We start from the raw sequence: 21,555 nt of genomic DNA on the forward strand, positions 1-21,555 counted from the left end.
AACTTAGATGAAACGGGCAAATTGATTGAAACATACAGCTTACCAAAACTAACACAAAAAGAAATTTAAAACCTGGATAACCTCGTATTTATTTTATACAGCTTTTTTAGTTCTTTTATATTTTCTTAACATTTATCTCTTTAATCCATTGAGAATCTACCCTCTTCTACCTCCCCCCACCCCTCTTTCCCTCTGGTAGTCACCACGCTGTTTTGTCTGTGTCTATGAGGTTTTGGGGGGGGGGGTGCTTTTCTTGTTTTCGCTTAATTCTTTCACCTTTTTAACTGAGTCGTTCAACCCCCTCACCTCTGACAGCTGTCAGTCTGTTCCCTATGAGTCTATTTCGATTTTGTGTTAGTTTGTTGGTTCAATTCCACATGAGTGAAACCAGACGGTGCTTGCCTTTCTCTGACTGGCCTTTTTCACTTGGCATAGTGCCCTCCGGGTCCCTCCCTGTCCATCTTCTTGGTGGACGAAGCATTTTGGAGTATTGCCTTCTGCTCATGTTTTGAGCTGCTGAGTCATCTGTTTTTGCCATTTTAATTGCGTCTGATGTTTCCCCAACTTCTAGGAATTCCTCAGTTTCTGGTGTGCTGGTTACAGCCTTTCTTATTTTCAATATTAGGATCTATTTTTAAGTCATTTCTATCTCATTTTAAGATATCTGGAGTGGGAGGAGAGGAAGGCCGGCGGAATTCGTCCATTGTCTTGCTCAGTTTCCCCTACACATTTGTTCAAGGACTTGGGTTTGGGCACAAGAGGAAACACATTGGGACCTGCAGGCAGCGCAGAGGCGAGAAACAGAAGACGTGAGGAATCGTGGCGTCCGCCTGAGGTGGGTGAGAGAGCAGGGGCATTCGAGGGAGCAGCAGGGCAGAGGCGCGGGAAGGGGCCGAGCGGGCCTGTGGGGAAGCAGGTGGCAGAGTCCTCGGCACCGGGCGGGAGGGTCACCACAGGCGACCTCGGGACCTGCGGGCTGCCTCCAACAGCCTTGGGCCCTGGCCTTTCTGCCAAGGCTGTGCTGTTCCACGGCCAGGGCGGCTCCTACGGCGGGCAGGGGGAGGAGAAGAGCATCCACCCCGGATCCATGGCTGAGGCTAAACGCATTCAAGGGTCCTGGGGCCCAGGCTGGGCGGGCACAATCAGGAGCCCCCCTCGCTGCTGTCCCCACATGGTCTTTTACCCTGAGGAGGAAGGAAGAGCAGGAAACAAACAAATTAAGGTGAGTCCCTTCCCCACCATCTTTCCTTGCCCTTTCCCCTGCTATGTCCTTGTCACCCCATCCTCCGGTCCCCCTCCCTTCTCCCTTTCACCTACTTCCAGCCAGGCCCCTTCCTGTCCCCTAACCCTGCTCCCAGGCCTACTCCCTCCTCTTAGGACAGAGAAGGAGGCAGAGCCTGCGATGGGGGCTCTGGGGCTAAGGTCCGTTTCTTTTGCATGGGAGCAGATAACATCCGAGTGAAAGGCAGAAACAATGTATATTGAGATTAGACTGTTATCGTTTTCCCCTCCTCTGTGGTCTCTGGGTCCCCCTCTTGGCCATCTTTCCTGGGGCAGAAGCTGTCCCAGCTCCGTTGCCCCCACGCCCCAGTCACACCCAGCTCACTCACCCTGCGCCCAGCACCTGTAGCTCAGGAGGAAGAACAGGGCTGACAGCACCAGGCCCTTGGCCACAAGGAGTCCACACAGCACAGCCACCAGGAATATGGGGGCAGCCCAACAGGGGGGCAGAGGGAAACTTGATATCCTGGTGGGAGGAGAGAGAGAGAGAGTGGACTTGGGCTGGATATCAGCTGCTCCTATAGTGTCCCCGAACCAGGTACCCTGTGGCTGGAACTTGTTTGTATGTATAGGGACCACCCTGAACTGACTGTGTAGGGACAATGCATTCAGGAGAAGGGGACAGGGTTACAGGGGTGTCTGGGCTTGTGAAGAGGCCCAGTCATAGGGAACCCAGGAGTCTTGGATGGAGAGAAAGGCTGGCTCCAGGCAGAGGCAGGGGTCAGAGCCCAGGGGCATAGGAAGAATACCAGCTTAGAAAGGACACGGCTGCCAGGCTGGCTCAGGGCAGGAGGCTCCTGAGGCCAGAAAGAAAGGCAGATTTGGGGGGTAAGGGGTGAGAGAAGGAACCAGAATCAGAGCTAGGCAGACCAGGTGTGGGGGCCGCACAGGGGGGCTGGGGAGGACTCTCAGGTCCCAGTAGCAGGAACCTGGGCCTTTGCCCTGTCTCTGTCCTGAGTGACTGGGGGACAGTTCTGGACCAGCCGGCCCCATGAAACCTCTGGGCTTCCTTCCTGCCCTGCGATGTCTTGGACAGTCCCTCCGCTGCTTTGCCAATGCTAAGAGCCTCCCCCTCATGTCTGTGGGGCCAGCAGGGAGGAGGAATGACTGTGGCTGTCTGCACTCGCACTGGAGTTCCTATGAGCCACATCCCCGAGGACACCAGCACTTCACAGTGTCCTCACTTTGCTGGTTGAAGAGGCACAAGCTGGCACTTCATGGTTGTTTTCACTGAGTTTCTTTGATTACTAACAAGTAGTCAAACATCCCTTGGGCGCCTTTTGGATTTCCTCTTCTGTAAGCCGCCTTTCACATGCTTTGCCCACTTCCACTGGGATGCCTGTCTTTCTCTTGTTGAGTAGCATAGCTCCTTGTATGCTATAGATTGTGTTGCCGTGGCAGTTTTAGACAGTTTCAGTAAACTTTTCCTGGCTTGTCATCTGCTCAATAACTTTTCCCATAGTGTTGTTTCTTGAATAGAATCCTTCAATTCTGATGTAATCAAATCAATTATATATATATATCTCCTTATGATTTGTGCTTTTGAAACTTTGTATAAGAAGTCCTTCCTCATGCCTAGGTCACACAGCTATTCATCTGCAGTTTCTTTCTATTAATTTAATGATTTTATTTTTCATATATATATATATATCTTGACTCCATCTGGAGTTCATCTTTGTATTTAGTGTTAAGTAGGGATCCTGTTTTTTTGGTTGGTTGTATTTTTTACTGTGCTCTGTCCATTTTCTTAAGGACATCTACCGAGTAGTAGGCACTGTGACCCCTGATTCCTGGTGCTTCCTTACAGAAGGTATGTTGCTGTATATCCAGGCATCTGTCCCGAACTCCTTAGCCTGTCCCCTTGTTCAGTCATCAGTTCTTGCAGCAGCACCACTGTTACCAGTTGTATTATTTAATACATCTTAATATTTGGCAAGACAAGTCCTCTCTTCTTATTTTTGTATTTTCATGGTTGACATAGCTATTCATGCACCCTTATTTTTCCATATAATTGTACAGTAAGTTTATCAAGTTCTTTAAATAATAATTAAACTGAAATTGTGTTTGGGATTATATTTAGAGACTTAATTTGGGAAAAACTGACATCTTTATAGTATTATTGTCTCATTCAATATCATAAATTATTTCTATTTATTGAGACCATCCATATCATTAATTGGATTCTAAAGTTTTCTCCAAAAAGGTCTTGGTTAAATGAATTCTTCCTAGATATGATATAGATTTTATTGCTATTATGAATTGTACCTTATTTTGATTAGGTTTTCTAACTTATTATTTCTAGTGGAGATAAATTACTTTTCACTTATGTCATTTGATCTTGTATTTAGAAATCTTACTAAACTCTCTCATGAGACCTAATAGTTTATGGATTCTGTTTGTTTTTTTCTAGGTAAATGACAGTTTTTGAAATTTTTCCTGTTTAATCTTCTTTCTTCTCATCAGTTTTCCTTTTCCTATAGCCTTGGCCTGGACCTCTGACACTATCTTAAGCATTAGTGGTGGCTGTGAAAATCCGTAATTCGGATTTACATTTTTCCATTATGTAATACTTAGAGTAGTCATTGCTATACAGTCCTTACCAAGTTATTTCTTTCTATTTCTAAGTTATTAAGGACTTTTTCTTATAATAATAAATGTGTTAAACTTTTCCAAGTGCTATTTCTGCAGCAGTTGATTTTTTCCTGTAGTTTATTAATTTGATTTATTTTCATAGGCAGATTTTCTGAAGTTAAACAACCCTTTTGGTCCTGAGATAAACCCCCATGACCATAACATACACTTTTTAAACATACTCTTGACTTCAATTAGCTAATATTTATTTTCCTCTTTTACTCTATGTTAATCAGAGAAATCAACCTATAATTTAATTTTATTGTATGCTCCTTCACTGGTTTTGAGACTAAGAGGACATTTAAAATGAACTCGGCAACACGTCACAAAGGAAAGAACAGAAGAAATCTCCAGAAAAGGAACTAAATGAAATAGAACCAAGCAAGCTACTAGATACAGAGTTCATATGGTTATAAGGATGCTCAAGGACATTAGTAAGACTATTAAGAAAACAAGTAAGACCATCGATGACATAATAAAGTACCAATCAGAAGTGAAGGCTACATGAACTGGAATGAAGAATAATTTACAGGGAATCAGCAGTAGAGGATGCTGAAAATCAAATCAGCAATTTGGAACATGAGGAAACACAAAACACCCAACCAGAAGAGCAAAAAGAAAAAAGAATCCAGAAATATGAATGTAGTTTAAGGAGTCTCTGGGACAACTTCAAACAGCCCAACATTCGTATTATTTGGGTGCCAGAAGGAGAAGAAAGAGAGCAAGAAATTGAAAACCTATTTGAAAAAATAATCGCAGAAAACTTCCCCTACTTGGGGAAAGAAATCGACTTACAAGTCCAGGAAGCACAGAGAGTCCCAAACAAGAGGAACTCAAAGAGGCCCACAGCAAGACACATCATAATTAAAATGCCAAAGGTTAAAGACAAAGAGAGAATCTTAAAAGCAGCAAGAGAAGAACAGTTAGTTACCTACAAGGGAGCACCCATGAGACTGTCAGCTGATTTCTCAACAGAAACCTTGCAGGCCAGAAGGAAGAGCAAGAAATATTCAAAGTGGCGGAAAACAAGAACCTACAACCAGGATTACTCTACCCAGCAAGGCTATCATTTAGAATTGAAGGTCAGATAAAGAGCTTCTCAGACAAGGAAAAGCTAAAGGAGTTCATTACCACCAGACAAACACTACTGGAAATGTTGAAGGGTCTTCTTTAAGAAGAAGCTAATGAACAAAAGAATCTGACAAACTAAATAGATCTAGAGACATTGACACATGCAACAGATGATCATATTTCAGAAGGAAGAGGGAAAAGGGGTGGAGGGTGGGAAGAGATTAACCAAAGAAGTTATATGCATATATGCATAACCCATGGACACAGACAATAAGGGGGTGAAGGCCTGGGGAGGGGGTGGGAGCGAGGTGGAGGCAGTCAATGGGGAGGATAAATGAGACACCTGTAATACTTTCAACAATAAAGATAAATTTAAAAATAAAAATTAAAAAAGAATAAAAATAAATTTAAAAAAATAAAATGAACTGGGCAGCTTTTGCTACTTTTTCACTTTCTGCAACATCTTGTGTAAAATATGAATCAAATGAGAGCTTGCAGCTGGCAAACACATGGAGGGGCTGAGATGGTGTCTGACAGGAGGGGGCATGGAAGCTGTGCTCCTCCCCGCCGCCCACATCTCCCCCTATGCTTCTCTTCCACTTGGCTCTTCCTGACCTCCATCCTTTATAGCAAATCTTGAAAGGAACTTACAGGCTTTCCCTGCTAAAACCTCAATTTGTGTTTTAGAAAAGCAGAAAGAAATACAATTTGAAAGGAACTTACAGGCTTTCCCTGCTAAAACCTCAATTTGTGTTTTAGAAAAGCAGAAAGGTTGAGATAACATAAATCATCCAAATCTAAGGCAAACAAAATGAACAGTTTTAGTACTTGTATAGGAAAAGGACATGTTCTTGTAGACATTAGAGTATCAGGGCTTGAAGCAGTTAAAAATGTCTCTACCCAAGAAAGAAAAACACCACATGATCTCACTTATATGTGGAATCTAAAGAACTTAATAAACTGATGAACAGAATAGATTCAATGACATGGAAGCATGGATCAGACTGATGGATCTCAGAGGGAAGGGAGGTGGGGGGGAGAGATTACCCAAAGAATTTATATGCATATATGCACAACCCAAGGACACAGACAATGGTGTGGCGAGGGATAGGGGAGAGGGGTGGAAAGGGTGGAAGGGGTCAATGGGGAGAAAAAGGAATGTCTGTAATATTTTGAACAATTAAAAAAAAGAATATTCCAATTAGCTTTCAAATAAAATGCAAAATATCAGCAGAAATTGGTCACAGTAAGCTACAATATTTTACACAATTATGAGTATGTCACATTTATTTGCATTTCCAAATATATATTTTTGCTCAAAATAGTAATCCAATATTTTGTTTGACCTTTCACAGCATTGCTTTCAAAGAGTAGAATATTTTGGTTGTCATTTGAAAGGGAACTATTAATATATATTTAGCAATATTGCATATGAATATGGGGGGATGTATATAGTAGGATAAATATTTCTCAAATATAGTCAGCCTGTGAAACTAAAAATATAAAAAGGGGGAATTTTGTTAATATTTCTTATCTGTGCTTTTTTCCTATTTATGACTTCTCTACATTGCATTTTTGCACTATGTGCTATGATCTATATTACATTGGTCTTTTCCCTTCTTTCTCCCTTTTTGTGTTTGTTTGCTTGTACTGTGATATATTTTTTTGTCTCCAATAAGCAATGTTTTAATTGTGTCTCTAAAAAAAAAAAAAAAAAAAATGTCTCTGCCCAGAAGCCAAACAGCTATTGTTAACCCGCCACCACCGAGTGTATAAATACTACGAGAAACGGGCGATTGACAAATCAACTGCAGTATCTACAAAGGGTTGTCTCAAAGGCTTTATGGGAGCAAAGATTTTCCTGGCCTTTTCAGCAGCCTGTGGGTGCCATGAAACGAAAGCCGCTTGATCATTGTACCATTAATTTAAAAAATAAAAAATAAAAACAATGGATCTAACTACAATTAAGAAGCACTGGGGCCCATCCGGGTGTGGCTCAGCAGTTGAGCATCGACCTGGGATCCAGGCGATTGGGGTTCGATTCCCAGTCAGGGCACAGGCCCGGGTTGTGGGCTTGATCAATGACTCTCTCATCATTGATGTTTCTATCTCTCTCTCTCCCTCTCCTTTCCTTTCTCTGAAATCAATAAAGATATATTTTTTTTTAAAAATTAAAAAAGAAGCACTTGGAACATAAACATCACGTGCAGGCTGCAGAATATATAGGAGACCTCAACACCATGTTCTCAAACTGCTGTTTCTACAACAAGCCCGGAGACGACATCGTTCCTACGGCACCAGCTCTAGAGAAGTTGTTTAAACGGAACTATTACGGATATACAAGAGGAGCAAGCTGTGGGTGGTACGGAAAGAACAGAGAAAGGCGCTCAGCAGAATGTGGCCCTTTCTTCTGTTAGAGAGAAACAGTCGCCTAAAGAAAGCATCGGGAAAAGCATTTCCCCGAAAGGCTGTTTCTCCTTTCACTGTGGCCCCGGGTGCCTCACCCCGGGGTTCCTCACGGGCCAGCGGGTCACAAAGGCGCGAGAGGAAAGCGGAAGCAACGCCTGCAACTGCGATTGCTAAGGCACGTGGGGGGTCTTCCCAGCACTTACAGGGGGGAAATGCAGCAAAAATGCCACCTACAAAAGAAACTGTGCTGAAGGATGTTTTGCCAGATTCTCAGCAACAAAAGTAAGTTGCAAGCAACCGAACAATGGATGCGCTGTAGTGAGATTCTTAAAGAAATGCTCGCAGAGCAGCACTTTTCATGTGCATGGCCCTTTAATAATCCTGTGGGTGTCAGGGCATTGGGACCCCACAACTACTGTGATATTGTGAAAAGCCTGGTGGCTCTAGGAGCTATCAAGAGAAAGATGGACAACCAAGAATATAAGAAAGGGTGTGAATTTACTGCACTTGTCAGATTAATGTTCATGAATTGCTATGAATATAGGCCTCCAGATCGTGAAGTCGTGACAACGGCAAGAATACTCCAGGATGTTTCTAAAATGCATTTTGCAAAGATTCAGATGAACCTGCGCAGAGTGCGCCTGTTAGTAACCCCGAAACAGATACCACAAAATCCCTTGGTAGGGCCGGCGGTGCGAAGCTTGCTCGGAAGGGGACTCTCCTACGCTTCTGGGGAGGGACCAGTCCAGCTCCTGCAAAGCTTTGGGAGCAGCTTAAAGCTACTCAACAAGCACAGGTTCTGTCCCAAGCACCTTTCCATATGCTAAAGAAAAGGAAGAGATGTCTAGAAGGGAGAGAAAAGGTTAATGATAGAGATGAAAATCCAAGAAAAAAGTTTCAGCAAGTGAAATTAAAGAACTCCAAGAGCAATGAGCCAAGGAGGAAAGGACCAGGGTTGGCTCTGAAACCTGAGGAGGGAGACAGTGCTGAGCCCGGGAACGGTGGCGAGAAAAGGCGGCTAAGTTCGGATATAAATACACTCCCTGGGGGTAAACGTGGGAAAGTCTTTCACACAGTGCCCGCAGGAGAGCCTTCCCTGAGAAATTCCAGGCCTGATGAGATACACAGGCTTGGGGACACTGAAAGCAGCAGCTCTGAGAGCTGGAAAGCACGCTGCTGCGTGTCTAAGGAAAAGACCAAGAGAGCCTCATGGTGAGATCATGAAGCCCAAGGAAGAACGAAACAGGAGCTGGAAAAGCGATTACTGGATGCCAATAATCAGCTGAATTCCAGAAAACGTCAAATCTGAGAAAACCATCACCCAAGGCTGCTGTTGGAAGTGGTTCCTGGCGGAGTGAGAGCAGCAGCCGCAGCAGCTCAGCAGAGCCTGAAAGGAGCAGCAGTGACTCCAGTTCTTCAAGCAGCAGGGACTCCCGGTCAGGTTAGTGTCCCCTTAACTGCACCCCTGGCTGTGGGAAAGGTTTTTTCTTGTAACCTTGAGACATAATTTGAAGAAATGTTTGTTGCTTATCCAGAACATGTGGCTTGGATGCCACACATTATTTAATTGCATGTTGATGATCTCACTATTTTCCTTAAGAGATACTGTGTAAAATTAAACTTTATGTTATACATAAGTGACTTATAAGTTTACTGAAGATGGGATAGTCTTTTAGTATATAATACCAGATTGGATCTTTTTTTTTTTTTTTTAAATATATCTTTATTGATTTCCGAGAGAGGAAAGGAGAGGCAGAGAGAGAGATAGAAACATCAATGATGAGAGAGTCATTGATCAAGCCCACAACCAGGCATGTGCCCCGACCGGGAATGGAACCCTGATCGCCTGGATCCCAGGTCAACGCTCAACCGCTGAGCCACGCCCGGCCAGGCCCAGATTGGATCTTAATACCAGAAAATACCAAGTAAGAGAAAGCTTATCTTCTGTTTATAAAAGATTATTTGAGGACCCCTTTCCCTTTACTCTCCATGATATATCAGATCACTCAAATGTTACAAAGCATGTCCCATTGTGACAATATATTCTCAATCAAACAATCATTTTGAATTAAGAAACCAGTCATCCTAGAAACTGTGTCAAGCAGATTTTTTCACTTCTGTATTTCCTTCACTATAGAATATTATCTTCCATTTATAGAAAATTGTACTTTAAATTCAGACTCTCAGTTATGCTAAAGTACCATATGGCCTTAGTTTATTATCAACTATATGAAACTTAACTCACTCATGTTTTCTTGCTGTTCTTCTGTTGATGGTTATGTAGCTGACAAGTAACCTCTACTCCAAGGACAGGACATGGCAGTGGCAAATTCAGAATGTAGAATGCTTTCGTGCCTAAAATTTTGCTTTATGTTCAATGAGACGTTTGTTTGTCATAAAATTCATTTCCCTTTCTTAAAGACATCTCACACAGAATATCGTCACGGCAGGTGTTGCTACCGTTTGTAAGAACCTCGCCCTTATTGCAGGCAGGCAGGCAGGGGCCCCGCGCTCTGTTCTCACTTTTGGTTCTGTTTAGTTGGCATTTATGGGGTGCTGATGGCTGCATTTTGTTTATACATTTCTAAAGTATATGGGGGTAAACATTTTTTTGTTACAATAAACAGAACTTTTAATTTTTAAATTAAAAGTTGGGAATTTGTCATGTGAGAAAAAATTTTAATTTAAGGCTCTGATTATACATTATTTCCTTATATTTGAATTTTAAGCATAAAATAATGCTGGAAAAACTCTAAGCTGCATTTACTATTTTAAATTGTAATTGCCATTTCTAATTTTATCTAATAAAGAATTTGTGTCCTAATAAAAATAAATAAAATGAATCAAATGTTTCTTAAAAGATTGGTGTTACCTATAAAATCATCTGGGTCGTGAAGTTTCTGTGAGGATGAGTCTTTATCTAACATTCCAGTTGCTTTAATATTTATCAGCCTATTCCAATCTATTTTTTCCTGTGCTAATCTTGACGTTTTATTTTTTTTTAGAGTATTTGTTCAGGATTTATTTATTTAAAGCATCTTTGTAGAGTGTGTGGCTGTTTTCTTTTCCTTCACTTTGGTGGTGTTTTGTATCTTGGATGCTCTGTCTTGTTAGAAACAGGTCTACCTCATTAAACTTTTCAAAGAAAGAATTATGAGTTTTCTTCATCTCCACTTTTTCAATCCTTTTGGATGATTTTAGGCCCTCACCATTATGATTTTTCTCTCTTCTATGTCTCAGGCTTGTTCTGTTGCTCCCTTTCTGTCCTCTTGAGTGCTTAGCTCATTTATTTTTAACTCTTCATGTTTCTGACAAATGTATTTCATTCCAGAAACCCATGTCCATCTTTTCTATAGTTCCTCCAAAGTTAACAACCAGCACCGTCCTCCCCATGTCTCTCTCCCCAGCTCTGATCTGAGCGCTGGGGGCTTCTCTATAGCACTCTGTGCCTCAACCGTCTTAGAAGACTCCTTGGATTTCCTCTCCGTGGCTCTGAGGCTGCATGAGCTATCTGGCCACCCCTTCCCAGGACCCTCCCTCCTGGTGAGGCCCCTGTCCTACCTGTGTTCAGATCCATTGAAGGAAAGCAGACCAGAGGTCCCCTCTGGAGAAGTGACCAGAACTGAGAAGGGCACAAAGAAAACAATGGCTGCTCAGGAGACCAGACTACAGAGTGGGATTGACTCCCAAAACCTTGAGAGGAAGTAGAGAGGGGACAACACCTTAGGGCCCTTCAGACCAGGGGTAACTGGGGCTTGGGATCATAACTACCAACTGAAGTCCAGGCTGGCACTGGGCCCAAAGGGAGGAGTCTCTCCCTGAGCCGGTAGGAAGTGAGGAGCAGAGCTGGGACTTGCAGGTACAGGGTCTTTCAGGACAGACTTGCCTTTTGGGATACCCAGCCCATCCATGGCTGTCTTTGTGATCAGATCAGATGGTGCGCATGTTCCTCCCTGGGTCTTAAGCCTAGCAAGCCCAGAATCCAGCTTCCCACCAGCCCAGGTCCCAGGGGCTCACCCCCAGAGGTTACCGGGCTACCTGGCCACCCTCTTTCCCTCCCCGCACTGAGACCTTAGGCCTACCTGTACTTTCCAGCAGCCAGGTAGTTGTCCACACAGGAGAAGTGGTCAGGGCTAAAGAGAAAAGAAAGTAGACAATGACTCTCCAGAGGCCAGAAGACACAACCGGGTCTGATCCCAAAGCTTAGAGAGGAAGTAGGAGACCAGAGATAGTCCCTCAGGTCCCTTAGGCCAGAGTGACCTGTGCCTAAAGTCTGCACACCAGAGGTTTTGGGGGGGGGGGGGGTGAGAAAGAGACAGAGAGACAGAGACAAAGTGAGTCAAAGGGAGACGCTGGGCTCCTGTCTAGTGAGCCCTACGCATCTCTTCCCACCAGCTGGGGCCGGAGTGGGCAGAGTGGAGCAAAGGTGACAGCCCTGCGCTGGAGACGGGGGCCTGGATCCCCTTGGACATCTGGAGTGGGAGCGATGGAGCCACAGGAAGGGGGTGAGTGGCGTTTCACTTAGGCCCTGGGAGGGAAGGGCCATTTCCTCAAGAAAGGAGCTCACCTGGAGACACCAGCAGGCTGATGTTTCTGAAAATAGTGATTTGGTTTCTGGAAGAGTTGTAGCTTCCACACCAGTAGAGCCCCGAGTCTTCCTCCCTCAGCTGAGTCATGATGATGGTGAAGAAACCAGCATCTGGGGCATCCCAGATCGTGTATCGAGAGTCCTGAACTGCTGTTCCAGGCGTGGAGCTGATGACTAACAGGGTACAGCGATTTGGAGACATCTCCCGACACCAGGCTTTCTTCCTGTAGGGTCCTTCCTTAGGAAGGTACCGGCATCGGACCGAGAGTGTCTGTCCCGCCACTTCATGAAGCTCCTCAGGCACTATGTCTCCCTGGGAACCTGGAGAAGCCCTCATGTCAGAGCCCTAGCTGGACCCATCCACCCTGTCACGGGGCTGGGGGAGGGAAGAGGGACCAACTTCTGATGCCCGCACCCAGGAAATGGTCCCCAAAGCCAGCCTTCTGGCCACAGAGCCACCCTGCTCCCTGCCCCAGCTCTCTCCTTCACTCCCTGCATCTCACCTGAGGCCAGGAACACCAGCAGGACAAGTGGCAGGAGCAGGCACAGGGCTCCCCAGGCCATGCCACCCCCAAACTGTTTCTGATGGTGGAGGACAGAAGGAAAGGGAGGCCTCTGGGGAGAGGGAACCCGAAGCTGGGCCTAAGTCTGCCCCAGCAGAATTCTGGGCTGGGAGAACTGAGAGAGGCTTGGTTGGGGAAGTGGTTGGCCTGAGAGGCAGGCTCCATGGGCAGGGAGGAGGGAGGGACAGCCAGGCTCTTTCTTTGAGGAAGGAAAACTTAAAATTCAGAAGTATGATTCCCTCTTTAAAAGGAAAATCTGCTTTAATTAAGAGGAAACTGTAAGTCAAACTGGTCAGATGTAAAAGTACCATGTGCTACAAAAAGTTTTCAGCCATATTAGGAACCTAAGTTTATAACCAGGAACTGAAAGTTTGTTAGCTGACCAGATAGTGCATGAGAATATCTTCGTACATTGGCTAAAGGACAGTATTCAAAATATGCTTGTCAAAGGCTGGCTTCCCAAAGGCTGGCATGTCACCAACATGACCTGCTGATGCGAGAAAGCTGAGTTGCTGATATTTAGGGAACCAAATGTAATTAAACCCATCCACTTTCTCCTTGTGACTTATGTTTTGGGATCTTATCTAAGATGCCCTCCCCAATCTGAAGCCCAGTCATATTTTAAATATTGTATTTTAGACAGTGTATAAATGCAGTTTTGATATCCACAAACACAACACGAGAAATGTGCCCCCTGAGAGGGCCAGGACATTGTTCAACCACACTTTTTCATAAAAAAAATGTGCAACTTCCATGGAAAACTGCACTGTGTCTAGCACATTCCTCTCATGTTCTCTGGTTCTGATTCAATGAAAGCTATTTCATAATTCTGTAAATTGTAGGTAATTGATAGACATACAAATTTTGTCATCTTTCCTCTGCTGTGGGAGGGATGAAAACCCCCTCAGTCACCTAGATCTGTGTTACCTAATAGTCTAGCCATTAACCACATACGCCTATTTAAATTATAGTTAATTAAAATTGAATGAAAAAAATTCAGTTTCTCAGTCTCACTTGCCATATGTTAGATGCTCCACAACCACTCGTGGCTGGTGGCTGCTGTGCTGGACAGGACAATATGGGGCATTTCCATCACCCCAGGAAATTGTGTCTGAGGGCACTGCTTTCTAGATTGTTGTTTCAATATAACTGGTTGGCTAACAAAGCTTTCAGTTTCTTGTTATAAATTAAGCTTCGTATTAATACAGAGGAAAACTTTCTATATGGAGTAAAGAAACACTGAAATGAATTGCATGGGAGACAAAGCAGTGTGGGGGTTTTCATCCCTCCCACAGCAGAGGAAAGAAGACAAAATTTGTATGTCTATCAATTACCTACAATTTACAGAATTATAAAATAGCTTTCATTGAATCAGAACCAGAGAACATGAGAGGAATGTGCTAGACACAGTGCAGTTTTCCATGGAAGTTGCATATTTTTTTATGAAAAAGTGTGGTTTTGAGAGTCATTCCCAGATGCTCAGAGTGAAATGTGTATAAAATAAAACACATGAATCACTTCTATATATTTTCAAGGATCTACACAAATGTAAATACATGTATGGAAAGTAGACTGAAAGGACATACATTAAATATACTAAGAGGATGCCTGGTGGGGAGAGGGTAGGAGTGCAGCTAGGGGATGAAGGTGGGAAAAATTAAAAAACACATTAAACCAGATGAGTGGGGAAGTGTGTCCGTGGATGACTGTGTGCGTGGGAGAGGATGCTGACAGTGGGGAAGGCTGTGCACATGTGGGGACGGGGGCTGTATGGGAACACTGCACTGTCTCCTCAATTTTACTACGAACCTAAAACTGCTCTAAAAAAAAAAAAAAGTCTATTTTTTTAAATGACAGGAAGAAGAAACCTATATAATTTTATTAACCAATGTCACCCCAATAAATTTAATTTTAAAAATACAAAAACATGTTTAAAAAAATGACCAGGAGAGTGGGAGTTCTGGCCATAGTTTTCACAGGAGGGCCAGAGACGTCCCCAGCAAAGGGGGTCTGGACAGCAGGGAACAAACATAAGGTTCATTTGGATGACGCTTTGTGAGTTCCAGTTGTTGTATTTAATGCAAAAAAGTAGCTTGCCATTTTCTGGGCCTCCGATTAGTTCAGTGCATCTCTTTCCACCCATCTCCCCACTGTCCTCTCATTACTGCTTTTCTCTTCCTGAATAAGAAAAGGGCTAGGCAGAGATCTCACAGAAGATGAGGAAGCCTTTGATTTACCCAGGAGAGAAATTTATTATTTTTGTTTATTTACTGAACATAGAGTGGAAGTGATGTTTGCTGGGGGAGGCAGGCCCTCCAGTCAGCTCCTGGAAGGATGACTGCTGCTCCCCTGGGTTTGACTCGCCTGAGGAATAGACAGGATTTGCAAATGATCCATCCATGCCAGCCCCGGCTCCAGTCTCCCTCCCCCCTCCTCTAAAGAAAAGACTGGATTGCCAAGCAGCAAACCTCCCTGTCTTCTCCCATCCCAGAGGGAGAGGCGCTCCTGTCCTGGTGAGCCCGGCCCAGCGCCATGCACACTGTTCCAAGGGCTGGCCCTGCCTCCAGGGCAAAGACTCCTGCCAACAGAAGTGGGAAAGTCGGGGGACAAGTCTGGGGAAGCCCTGGGCCCTGGGCCCTATAACCCACATCTGCAGCCACCTCCTGGGTCCCCTCATTCATTCCTACCCCAAGCCTGGCCCCAGCCCCCACTCACCTCAGGCCCAGGCTTTCCAAAGAAGGACAAACAGGACTGAGAACACCAGGCTCTTGTTCAGGACAAATCCACAAGTCAGAACAATAGCAGCATCTGCGGGCTGGAAAGGTCAAGGGCACGCGGCAGGCCTGGAAGGTCAAGCGCAAGCGTTGGTGTCCTAGGTTTGACCCTCCTGAGTGCGAAAGGGTGGGTGTCTGCTGAATGCTCTGCTCTGGAGCTCAGCCTCTCCTGCCTCCTGGCCATGAGAGCAGCCAAGCAGGGACCTGCACACCTTGAGGCTGGGCCTTACTTTCCCCATAATCCTCTGCCTTGCTCTTACCCTCCAAGAATCTACCTGGTCTCCTGCCTCTAACATCTCCCTTCTGCCTACCTCTTGCACAAGCTCCTGGGTCACTGCACTGAGCCCTCACTCTTCCACTCAGGGGGCCGGGAAGCCCCTCGTGCTCCCACTGCCTACAGGACAAAGTGGACGAGGCTGCATGGCGCTCGAGGCTCTCACACTCTGAATCCATGGCCTGCTTTAACCTTACCCATCTCCCCTCCACTCAGCCAAAGTGTCCACCTTTGTAGCCGACACACTCTGTGCATTCCCACCACCTGCTCCTGGGATGGCGGCCGCCCCTCTTCTGCATTTATTATTCCTCTGCTGCCTTCAAAGTCCCTCCTCCTCTAGGGAGTGGTCTCTGCAGCCCCTCCACCCCACCCCCTGCCCCAGCAACTCTCCTTAGAGAAGGACTTCCATCCATCCCATTCCTTTAACTCCAAGAAAGAGGCTGCCAATTGCTCAGATTCCATTCGCACCTAGGCCATGTTTTCTAGGTAATGCCTTGTCATCAGGGGTGTAATACACTTTACGATCTTAGCTCCCCAACCCCAGCTCCTTTCCTCTGCAGCTGCTTGATGGGTTCTGCTGCCTTGAGGTAATAACATTCAAGGCTTGCTTGAGGGCTTCAGGACCTTCTCCGCCTGCCTAGAGCAGGAGACAGCCCTCCAGGAGGTCTAGCCTGGCTCTCAAGCCCACATGTGAGGCATGAGCCAAGGGCCCAGCTAATAACCCCAAAGTATTATTCCCCTTTACTGTGGCCCCTGTGCAGCAGCCCTCATTCAGACACATCTGACGCTGAATCCAGGTTGCCCTCTAGGGTTGGTTCTCTTCGACTGACATCGGGCCCTGCTGGGTGCCAGAGAATGTTGCTGAAGATGGTACAGCATACCCTGCCCTTGCCAGGCTGTCAGCACCACCTGGCTGACTTAGCCTGAACCCAAGAGGCACCTCCTAGATATTTGGAACAATTTTTCTTCTAGAAGCTGAGCAGCTATATCCCAAGTTCATTGCCATGGGACTGTACTATATTTGGAAGATAAACGTTCACAGGGTCCTAGAAGGTCAAAGGTGAAAGCAGCATTCAATACTATCCAATCTAACCCCTAAGGAACAGGGGATGTCCAAGGTCACTCAGTAGACAGCAGCAAAGCCAGCAGCGTGACCCCTGTCCCTTGACTCCCTGCTATATATTTCTGTGACATTCTGCTGGTCTCAGTCTTTAGAATCTTGTCCAGTGAGCCTGGCCTAATTTTCCAGCTCTTAGCTCCCACGTCCACCAAACCCATCACAGTCAAGCGGCCCTTCACCAGGCCACAACAGGTCCTGGGCTCACTTCTGACCCATCATGGATCTTGTCCATTAGGCAGGGAACTTCCCTTCTCCTGTTTCCCATGGCCCACCTTCTCTTTCTTAAATTCCCATTCCAGGCCTCTCTTCCTATAGTAGGGTCTGGTGGACAACATCCATCACTTCCAAATAGCATGACATTATGTAAGTTTCTTTCTGTGGGCATCTCCTGCCATGCCCTCCCCTACCTGGAAAAGCTAAGAAAAATGTAGAATGATTCCCCACAATTCACTGAGGGTAAGTCCATTGATCTCTGGGCAGGCCCAACACCACTCCAGAAAGAAATCTCCACTCATTTGTTTTAACCTAACTAAAAACAGTGCTGGCTGCCCTTCCCTCTCCAGGCCACCTCATGTTGACTGCAAGTGTCCTTTTCAGAGGATTATGTTTTTGTTTCCCCTGGGAGACCAGTAAGTCCTTCGGGCAAGGACAATCTGTACTAGACTCAGTTTCCTTAGCTACATAGCTGAAAGTTTTCTCCAGTTCCTGCAGAAAAGAAATATGAAGCTGCTATGAAACTCTACTGCCTGCTGTTTGTGGTTTGATGAAAATAATTATGTTTACATTTATCCTCTATTAAACTGGATGTCATTCTCATTCAACAATATGAGCTCAGTCATTCTCCATTACTTCTCTTGCTTTATTAAGACTCGAGTTAAAGAACCAGGCAGCTATTAATTGATGGGTTCAGACCTGGGGGGCCCAAGGTGTCTACTGGAGTGGGCAAAGTTTGCCAAGGGTAAACTATAAAGCCTTTGTTTCTCTAAACTTAAATACAGAGAAACCCAGAGAACTGGAGCCATTGACTGTCACAATGGAGACGGCCTAGAAAAGTATGAGGGACGTTCTCAAGGTCACTGAGTAGGTTTTGGGTTGAGAAAGAGTGGAAATCAGGCCAGTGCACCTTTCATTACCTTGTGACAGCCCCACTTACCTTTCCAAAGAGGAGCAGTTTTAGTACTTCCACGTGTACAGATACTAAGACCAAATTAATAAAATATTCCTGCTTGGAGGACAATTGAATTGTTAACTGGCTGCATAAGTCATTTGTAACCAGTCTGTTAATTACTGGGCATCACTGGATGGCTAAAGAACTGGGGTTTTTTTCCTATCATATGGGTTCAGTAGCTTCCCTCCACTCCTGCCTATAGCACTGTCGTTTTGCTCGGTCAGCTCTTTATTTCAGACACTACTATGAAGTTTAACTTCAGCCCACCCTGGCCTGGAATGAGCAGGAATGGACTGGCAGGGCCCTGGGCGGCGGAGGCCTCCAACTCACTGGCTCGAAAGGAGAAGTTGCATTGGGCAGCTTGAAGCAGAAGTATTGGGTTAGGTGGGTAGACAGGCTTTCTAAGAAACCAGGGGGAGAACTGGCAGTGCCCCCACCAATGAAAGCAATCCAAGGTCAGTGAAAGGCCCTTCATCCTGCTGTCTAATATCTATTCCTTGCCTGCTACTTTTTAAATCCCTTGAGAAAGGGGACAGCTTTACTGGTGGCACCGGGCCCACTTCTAGGATTCGCCAAAGGCACTCAGATCAGATGGGTGTCTGGCGGACCCGAGCTGCGCCATGTATGGGCTGAAAGCCACCGCGAGCCGCTTCACCTCTTCCCGCCCTCTTCCCTTGTACATGGCGACAGCAGCCGTGCTTGGCTCTACAGGCGCTCAGCGACCCAGTTCCTCTAGCAGGTTCTCTGCCATGGAATCAGAGAATTTTTGAGATCACTTAGTCCAATTTTCTTGCCTTAAAAGGCGAGAAAAGTGGGGTCCAGAGAGGAGCTGGGATTCAAAGTCTCAAAGCGAGAGAATGGCAGCCCCGGTGCTCTGATTTCTGGTGGGGAGCTTTCCCCAGTACCCTGCTCTCCGAGCTGAGCTGCAGATAGGGGCCCGCCTGCGCCAGGAGCTCGGCCTCCACAGCCCTGCCCCCCCGGGCTCTCCCTGCTCACCTCCGCCCTGTACCCGCAAATCCAACGGGCTTGAGGCGAGAGGCCAATCACACACTGAGACAGCCCCAAGTCCTTGCCTCTGGAGCTCTGTCATTGTGACCGTGAATGTGACCTCGGGGGATCATCCTCCAGCAGGTATGTCCCGGCCTGGGCCTGGTTCAAGTCCATGCTCCTCGTGTTCGTGCGCCAGTGACTCCGGGGGGGCCCTGGCTCCTCAGGCGCTGCCAGGCCTTCAGGCTGAAGACCTACTGCCTGGTGTAAAGCAGGCTAGGGTCAGGTTGCCTCCTTCCAGAAGGCACCTGCGCTCCTCCCCTGCACCTGCAGCTCGGAGCCCTAGAAGGAGACGGCAAAGCACTTCCCTGAGCCACCGCTCCTCCCAGGGTCCCTACATGCACAGCCCGAGGCAGGTCCAGGAGCGCAGATGACAGTCCCAGCAGCCCACCAAGCGCTTGGGAGCAATTTCAGATTTCCGTAAACTACCGTGAAACGGCTCAGCATTTTCAGCAATATACACACATGTGGAGCAAATAAGGCAAAATTTGGGTCATGGTTCAATGTTTGAATCTAGGTGAGGAGTTTATGGTGACTATTTTTTCTATATTTTGTAGATTGAAAAATTTTCATAATAAAAAGGTTAAAAAAAAAGTAAAAAGAACTTAACCAAGTTTGCTACCCATATTCTATCTTACTTGTGGTTCCCCAGACATGTCTCTTGCTTTCAGGTAGACAGAACTTTGTATTAGCTCCTGGTGTCCCCAAGCCAAATGATCTTCCCACTCCTCTCCACCCATATCCATCCCATTTGGTCCCAGAGGGGAGTCTTCTGAGCAGTTCCAGCTGGCACTGATCTCTGTCCCCTCCCAACCCTCAATGTCGCTGATCACACCACACCTTTTTACACTATCATCGTCATCATCATCATTGTCATCCGCCATAAATTGTATTAAACATTTACTAAGCCCTAAATACTGAGCCAAGTGTTTTACATCAGTCTGCTGTTTAACTCTTAGGACAACCCTCTGAAGTAGGTATGGTTTACAAATGAGGAAATTGAGGCTCAGAGAAGTTAGAGGACATATGTAGAAAGTGGCAGAAACAGGAATTGAACCCAGTTCTCTCTGGTTCCAGAACCTCTTTGCAGCACTCCCCTCTGCACCTTGCTAGAGTGACATTATTTACCTTTTCCCCCACTAATGCTCCTCTACCTCAGTACCTGCTTTACATCTCCCCAGGAATCAGCACAGTAACAAGAGGTTGTTTGGTCGATTTTACATAATTTTCTCAACTTTGAGATGCACTAGAGAAAACTATAGGGTCTGTTTCATCTCCCATCCCTGCTGGGCCAGGGTCCAGCAGCATGGTCTGCATTTATTACCTTCCTTCCCCATTCCTGTCTCTAACATACACCTTGATCCCACTCCGGATCCCTCTTCGTAAAACCCTCTTTGTAGGTGCCTCCCCTTGGCCATCTACACCCCTCTTCCTTCCTCTCCTTACCTGAGACCCAGAGTAGCAGCAGCAGCAGCCATGGCCACCCCCAGAGCCCTGTCCTATCCATTCTATCAGTTGGGGGCTGGTCCTCCCAGGGGCTCCAGCAGTTGCTAGAGGATGTTGCCCCACATGGGTATTTTCCACCTTCCCTGAGAGGGTTAGCTGTTACTTTGCGATTGAGAAACCCTTAAAGAAATGTGATGAGAGGGACCAGCTCGGGAAAATACAGAAGGAAAGAGATCACTGCCCTTGTGACACCTTCCTTCTCACTTTCATTGTCATGGGACTCTTGGGCAACACTCAATAGCTCCCCATTCTCCATCACAACAAGTCTAGACCCACCCGTCTGATGTCCCACTCTGCTCCACTTACTTCCCCAGGTCACCAAGACATTCTCATCACTGGACACTGACCACTGCCTCCCACAGCCCTCCTGTCTAGAATGAACTGTACATTCACATTTGGTTTGCCCTTCGAGGCCTGGTTCAAACCTTCCTGATGACATGCCCTCTTTAATCTTACTCCACACCATCATTCTCAAGTATGGGCATGTGGCTGAGTCATTTGGGAAGCTTGGCAAACATACACATGCCTGAGCTCCACTCTTGGAGACTCCAGTTTAGTAACTCTAGAGAGGGCCCAGGAATCTGCATTTTAACAAGCAGCCCAGGTGATTCTGAGGCAAGCGGTCCACATAGATAATAACTATAAAAGCTTCATATGAGGTCAGAAGGGTCCCAAGCCTTTCCCAGAGTACTCTGCCTGTGGGTGAGGTGTGTGCTTCCCGGAGTCGCCAACCTAGACATAGGCATGGACACCACAATTATAAAGGTGCTGGGAGAAACAAACTACCATGGGCTGAAAGGTGCTTTCCTCAGGTTATCTCATTTCATCCTATCAGCCTCAGAGGCTGTGTAGTGAGTATTTGTCATCTTTTGGTTCTCCAGCACCCAACACCTTTTCCATTTGGGAGATATGCACCAATGTATGGGTCTCACTAAGACACAGAGCTCCACTTCCCCCTCTGTTCAGATGGAGGCAGATTCCTCCTATACCTGTGGCACAGGCTTGTGACTTGACCTGAGCTTAGCCAAATGCATGATTCTGTGATGGAAGATTTGGGGTCATTTGGAGACAACTGCACATTGAGAGTCTATAATTGGCATGGTGGCAAGTACTGTGGCTTCAA

General features: G+C 46.0%; 1 protein-coding gene and 3 pseudogenes across 1 annotated transcript; 2 read left to right on the forward strand and 2 right to left on the reverse strand.

The window, feature by feature from the left end:
* Positions 1-6,702: 6,702 nt before the first annotated feature.
* Positions 6,703-7,566, forward strand: LOC148093045 (bromodomain testis-specific protein pseudogene; annotated as a pseudogene).
* A 49-nt stretch (positions 7,567-7,615) lies between these two features.
* LOC148093046 (bromodomain testis-specific protein pseudogene) lies at positions 7,616-8,838 on the forward strand (annotated as a pseudogene).
* A 2,111-nt stretch (positions 8,839-10,949) lies between these two features.
* On the reverse strand, positions 10,950-12,544 carry LOC107536836 (trem-like transcript 4 protein). The gene is made up of 4 exons (XM_016212673.2): positions 12,484-12,544; positions 11,960-12,301; positions 11,475-11,525; positions 10,950-11,014 (listed from the first exon to the last, which is right to left on the reverse strand). The coding sequence occupies exons 1-4, from the start codon at positions 12,542-12,544 to the stop codon at positions 10,950-10,952; spliced, it is 519 nt and encodes a 172-aa protein (XP_016068159.2).
* Positions 12,545-15,259: 2,715 nt separating this feature from the next.
* On the reverse strand, positions 15,260-20,433 carry LOC107536835 (triggering receptor expressed on myeloid cells 3-like; annotated as a pseudogene).
* Between the last annotated feature and the right edge of the window lie 1,122 nt (positions 20,434-21,555).

The sequence above is a fragment of the Miniopterus natalensis genome, chromosome 5 (assembly GCF_054644295.1).
Source record: "Miniopterus natalensis isolate mMinNat1 chromosome 5, mMinNat1.hap1, whole genome shotgun sequence".
Lineage (NCBI taxonomy): Eukaryota > Metazoa > Chordata > Mammalia > Chiroptera > Miniopteridae > Miniopterus > Miniopterus natalensis.

Excerpts from the sequence above, each read along its gene's own strand:
- LOC107536836 (XM_016212673.2), bottom strand. The coding sequence starts at position 12,544 with ATGGCCTGGGGAGCCCTGTGCCTGCTCCTGCCACTTGTCCTGCTGGTG. Across the intron at positions 12,302-12,483 it reads GCTGGTGTTCCTGGCCTCAG|GTTCCCAGGGAGACATAGTG; the intron begins GTGAGATGCAGG and ends GGGCTTCTCCAG. Across the intron at positions 11,015-11,474 it reads CTGGCTGCTGGAAAGTACAG|TTCTGGTCACTTCTCCAGAG; the intron begins GTAGGCCTAAGG and ends TGCCCTTCTCAG.